Source organism: Pleurodeles waltl, chromosome 9 (genome assembly GCF_031143425.1).
Source record: "Pleurodeles waltl isolate 20211129_DDA chromosome 9, aPleWal1.hap1.20221129, whole genome shotgun sequence".
Classification (NCBI taxonomy): Eukaryota; Metazoa; Chordata; class Amphibia; order Caudata; family Salamandridae; genus Pleurodeles; species Pleurodeles waltl.
In genome coordinates this window covers 74,036,618-74,042,617 of record NC_090448.1, presented here as the reverse complement: position 1 = coordinate 74,042,617, position 6,000 = coordinate 74,036,618, and the positions used below count along the sequence as shown (strand labels likewise).

At 40.5% G+C, this 6,000-nt stretch overlaps 1 protein-coding gene across 1 annotated transcript in view; it reads right to left on the bottom strand.

The window, feature by feature from the left end:
* Positions 1-3,458: 3,458 nt before the first annotated feature.
* RAD18 (RAD18 E3 ubiquitin protein ligase) overlaps positions 3,459-6,000 on the bottom strand; it is a 530,572-nt gene continuing 528,030 nt past the window's right edge. Inside the window, exon 13 of the mRNA XM_069206336.1 lies at positions 3,459-3,847. Within this exon, the coding sequence (XP_069062437.1) occupies positions 3,748-3,847 (100 nt within the window). The 3' untranslated portion in view covers positions 3,459-3,747. The remainder of the gene's footprint in view (positions 3,848-6,000) is intronic.

The following is a 6,000-nucleotide window of genomic DNA, read 5'->3' as shown; positions in this document are numbered from 1 at the left end:
CCTAACCAGATGGCCCCTTCAGCTTCTTTCTATTTGACATACATTAGAACAAACTCATCAAGACTCTTCAGCATGATGTTGTAATAGTGTGATACAAAGCTATTTACCCGGTGGAAGATGTTGGTTCTTTTGAAGCAGAGATCATCATTATTTATGCTCTTGACTTAACAAACCCATGAGACCTATTTCTTAGGATGGCCTTAGGTTATTACATTTTTGAATTATTGTTCCAAAAATTATTTGTAAGTGGTTAGACTAATTTAATGAGATCAGCAACCAGATAATCAGAGTGGAAGATTTAAAGAGTGTCTGGCCTCTTTACTCTATAATACAATACAGTATGCAGGTTGCCTACTTTAGCGCATCAGACTTTATTAACTAAACTTACAAGGGAGGCGCGATAGGCCGATGGACCTTTTGACTCGCTTCAAGTTTTCACCATATATCCCGTACCAATACAGATCAATAACATCAATAATCAATTACATCAATAATCAATAGGAGTCAGTAGGTTACACTCACCATGAGCATGCAGTCATGAGTGACCACACCTTTATGTAAAAATTAGAATGTTTATTTCCCTATATTAACAATGCTAATGTCACATAACTTGGTCTCAAAATCAAATGATAAAGATACAGAAACAATACTGGCTGACCGAAGCGGCTAAAGAATCACAATCTAATCAAAGCTTGAGCTATTACACATTCTAAGGTTACAGTACAAATGAATAGCAGGAATAACTGCGCAAACGATATTACATACATTTAGATACAGCAAAAAAAAGGCATCAACTGTTATTACATGTAGCGAACTTCATCAGTGAAATCCCTAACTAACACCAGATTAGAATGGCATGTTTGGGCTTGATGCAAAATAATTTCGTCAACACAAATTTGGAAAACATCTAACTATGGCTCTATCAAAATAATGGTTGGTACCTAGAAACAAAAGCAAATAGACATAACAATCAGTAAAAAGGGCAGTATACCTGTCCTCAATATGATTCAGCAAGCTGTGATAGTCTTCGTCAATAGGACATCAGGATTCAGCATCAAAGTCTCTCTAAGCAGCAAAGTTAAGCACGCCTCTTCTCAAGACGGTAAAGAAAATAATAGACTAAACTCTCTAGAAGAATATTGTGAACAGCTCCCTAGACAGTTCGAAAGAAAAGAGCTAATGGTGTCTCTTCTCTTGGTGCAGTCCAGCTAAGTTAGATTTCCTAAAACTACTTCTCACATCCTAATTGGTCAGGGGATCACATGTTCACACTTAGTCCAATGAAAAAAAACTTCAAATCTATAATTTTACTACTACATGGTTCACATGTCGACGATAGGTTCCTCTTCGCCCGCTCTCGTCATTCGGCTCGTCAGGCTTCAATATTGTTGCAGCTTATACTCCAGTCAGTGCATCCACTGCCTTCTCCTGGGAAAGTCAGTCTTACACACATTTCACTAAACATTGTTTCACTAGCAAGTACATCTTCTTCTAGCAAGCAGTTCCTCATGAGAACTAACTTCAGCTACGAGCACATGGTCACAACAGTGGAAAATCACAATTTAATTCTCTAAGCATCCATGTTATAAAACGCCTAAGAAATGTAGCTTGACATGAGGCCATGCAACTAGGCCAAGACCTCGCTAAGTTAAGGCCTACGATTTATAAAGCTAACACATAATGCATAACCCTTTATATGACATATTACTACATTAATCAAACATAAGCTCAACAGTTCACATTAATAAGCTATTAATAAGTACACTTCGTGAACACAGGTAGCCCTCGGGTGGGCGCACCTTCAAATGCGTGCATTATTTTCTGCGCAAATCTTACACTCAAAATACATGATTATCCATTATTTAAACTCATAAATAACTCAGCGTTAACACCTATGGGGATATTGTCACACAATGTACAATTCAATTTTTCAGTGATGCAGATAGGGCCATGCTGGTTGATGTACTTGCTTTTTACACAGAGCGCAGTGTGGTAAACTGTCTGAAGCTATGTAAGAATCGGTAACAGTTTTATATACAGAAGCACTCCATCACATCTGGTTTCTTGAGAATATGTTGACTAAGGAATAAATAATTTGGTACCTCTTTCATCTCCTATTCACTACGAGGAAGGGGTGTGGTGCAATGCTTGTGTTTCTTGACTATGCACACTAATTCTAGGATCTTTTGGGAACATGGCACATTGGTCTAAGAGGTTTTGTATGAGTTCTCCGAGTTTACACCTGCAATAGATGTAAAGGTAAGCACCTTAGCTTGTCATTTTTCTGCTTTAGTACACCTTTTCTGTGTGCTGATTTTTAAATCCTTACAATTATTTTATGTTTTTGTAACTTGTGGCACACTGAGTAGATCTGAATACCGCACAAGAGTTGAATACTTACCTCTCCTCCAAACGTACAGCTAGGGCGCCCAGGGCTGATGAATGCACTATGCCACGTGGACCTCGACGTCCGAAAAAGTGTTGATCCCATATAAAGGTGACTACTATGCGATTCATTTTAAATTTTTGTATCAGTGTCTGCATACAATATGTACATTCCCACGTATCATCTTCCATGCACCTCCTTTGTAACATGGCCATGAACCTCTAAGAGACTTCTGTCTCTTTGGGACATTTAGCCTAAGGCTCGAGTGACTAGGAGACATACCATCACACATACTGATAAAAAGATGCTCCAGAAGGGAGTGGACCTCTCGTCTCACACCCAATCACCATTCAATGGGTAGCCAATGATGATACCCTTCTATCTTATTTTTGCTTCCTTGTGCTACCTAGTAATTTCATACCTCCCTATATATTCCCTTTTTGAGGAACTTCTCATAGATTCTTTCCATTCTGGACACACTCTGAGAGTATCTTTATGTGTCAAACCTAAAACATATTTTTCATAGTTGGGCCCTAGTTTTACCAAGTTATAATTTACAAAAATTACAATTGCTCGACACTCCACAGGATCCTGTTATGATGTTAAATTATCTGACAACCTATGACTTCATGAAACACCACCTGAGACACAGCCTTTGTCTTTGAGAGGTCTACACGTGTCTTTGTTCTTTCATTTTCCTTATTATCTTATACAAAAGAGGTGATGAAGGTACTACAGAAGACAGCAAAGGCCAGCACGCGGATTCCAGGATGCTTATGTTTTGCCGGTGACTGTCAGTTTAGCAGCAGTGATAGACTAGCTAAAGAGCCTGAACTGATGTGCAACAGAGAGAAAGATGAAATGTGTGAAGTAGTTTGAGAGGGAGGGGATGGCAAGCAGAGAGTTAGGCAGGGGAAAAAGACCCCTTTCCCAAAGATTCTCATCTACAGTTCCAAAACATACTTTTCTAAAACCATAATTTCTGAATATTCTTTGGCCTTGAAGAATGAACATAAAACAATCCGGGTACAGAGTGCACATAACATCAAAACTGACAAAGGAGGAAGCTTCATTAACAGATTCTTAAGTACTTTTTATTCATAGTTATAGAAGTTAAAACATTCTCATAAAAGAAAATATGAAAAAAATGCCAGTTCCATGGCCATTGCTGTGGATAATTTATTTTCAGAGTCGAGGCAGCTTTACTGATTATATATGTGTACGCCCAACCTAATCTATACAACACTTGCCAAGAGTTCACTTTTTTCATAATTTTCTAGAACATGTATGCAACAGGATAGATGCTGGCAGTGTTTCCTTCGCGTTCAGTGGGCGGAGCTTTAACAGCCAATAGTCAATGTCTACTTCCTGCTCCGTTTGCTCCTTGTAGCAGCTTTACCACCTTCTGGGACTCGCTGGCTTTTTGATTTCCGCTTTCCTGCCTTCAGCTCTGGGAAGCTACTGTCAAAACAAAAATGTGAATGTTAGCCGTCACACATTCACAATCGTAAAAATGCAACAGCCCTAGAAACAGTTGATGATGTTGTAATCCAGATGACCAGCTTGAAGTTAAACAAGGAACGATTGGAACTTTGCAGTTTAATGTCAAATCAGACTTAAGTCCCTAGGGAAAGCCTGATGAGCACAAGGATTCGGCAAGGGGCTAGCAAGTCTTCAAGGGACAGATGTATGAAAAATGCCTTTTGAAAATCGGAAATAGCGATTTTTAGGAAATCGCTATTTCTGATTCGCAAAATGCAATGTATCATATTTGCGATTTGGTAATAGCGATTTCTTAAAAATCGCAAATGCTAGTACCGAATCGCAAATTGTGATACAGCCCCCATTCGCATCTATGGGCCTGTCGGCCCATATTTGTGAATATTTTGCATGTCCCAAATTGCGAATTCGTAACTGGAATTCGCAATTTTGGGAAATGCAAAGTCCAGGGTGCTGGGGGCCTAAGCTCCCCTCTGCTGCACCCCAAAACATTTTTTAACAACATATAAGGTGCACACATGCCAAAAGGGCATGTGTGCTTTACATGTAAATTTTAAAAATGCATTTTAAATGCATTTTTAAAATTTGCACATGGTTACCACCAAGTTCAACTTGGTGGTAATAGCGATTCCTTAATGCCCAATTCGCATTAAGGAATTGCTTCATACATGTGCTTTAGAAATCGCAAATAAGGATTCCTTATTTAGAGAGTTTAGGGAAGTTTGACCTAGATACTCTCCTGCTGTGTTAGATCTATGCAAGAGTGTAAGGACAACTTGCAAAACCGCTACTGTACAGGTTCTCAAAGAAGGAAGCCAGCACTGCTCACTTTACATGCACACGTGTGTGGGAAAGGGAAGCAGCCACCTCCACTGTTCTGTGAACAAGGGATGCTTGCAAAGTCCAACACTTGATTTCACCTCCTTAGTGTCTGCGGTGGAAGAATGCACTGTCACTGCCGTAGGTAATCTGGCAATAGGTGACTAGGAAGAAATGTACTCTACACGAGTGAGCGAGCAAAGTAAAGACATTAAACAATTATTTAAATAAGGATGATGCAATTAGTGACTCTAGAAGAAAAGAGCCAGTTGAAAATTAGAGAAAAACTGGTGATAGCCAGCATTATGTATAGAGAAAGGATGGGCATCTGTTGCTACATGTCTTGTATGGGAGAAAGCTTGAATGGGGTTTGCCTGAGAATTTCTTAATGCATGGAAAGCTTGCACTGCAGCTGCAATTTCTTCGAATAGGTACTAAGGGAAGCTTGCATCCCTGCTGCTGAAATTTCTAAGGGAAGATTGCAGTTCTGCCGGAATTTCTGGACATAGGAGAACCGTGAATTAATGCTGCTAATAGTATAAATGTTCTGTTAGTACGAGTGCATCTTACACTGCTATGGTGCTTACCTCTTAAGCATGAGCAAGAGAAGCTCGAATAGTTGATGGTTGCAGCTATCCTTTGTATGGATACATGAGGTCGGGAGTTTAACGCAAGTCACTGCAGGCCCTGTGGTGTGGGGGGTGTCGGGATGGGTGGCTAACCTTTTAGGGCCCCCGCAGCCCTTCAGGGGACCTCCACTCAGCCCAAGGCCAATGAATATCTGTGAGATATGGGAGACTGAGGGGCCCCTCTTGATATTCTGCAGGGGTGGCCCATCCTTGTGTGTTACGCCACTGCGTGAGGCTACGCTTCTACAACTACTGATGCAGAATCTTCCACAGGGATTCCTTCCACATACAAAGTCCAAATGCTAGAAGTTTAAGAACTCTTACTCATTGTGCGTACACTAAGGCAAATGACTTTAGGAGCCTGGAATGGCAACATTTCTTACACCAATGAAACCACAATTTACTAATATAGGTGGTGTTGGTTGCAACAGAAAAGGCAAAGCTAAAAGGTTTGGCTTTCTGTCCTATAAAGCAGTGTCGTACAAAGTTAATTCCAGTAAGATTTATGGCCCTATTTAGTTTTTTGATGTATGAGAGGAACGTTGGGAAGAAGGGATCCTCCTGCCCTTCACAAACTCACAGGTCTCCTCACCAATTAAGGGTGAGGGAACTGCTGGGCTGCCAGCAACGGAGCCTCCGCTTGCCTGACCCCAGGGAGGAGCGCTC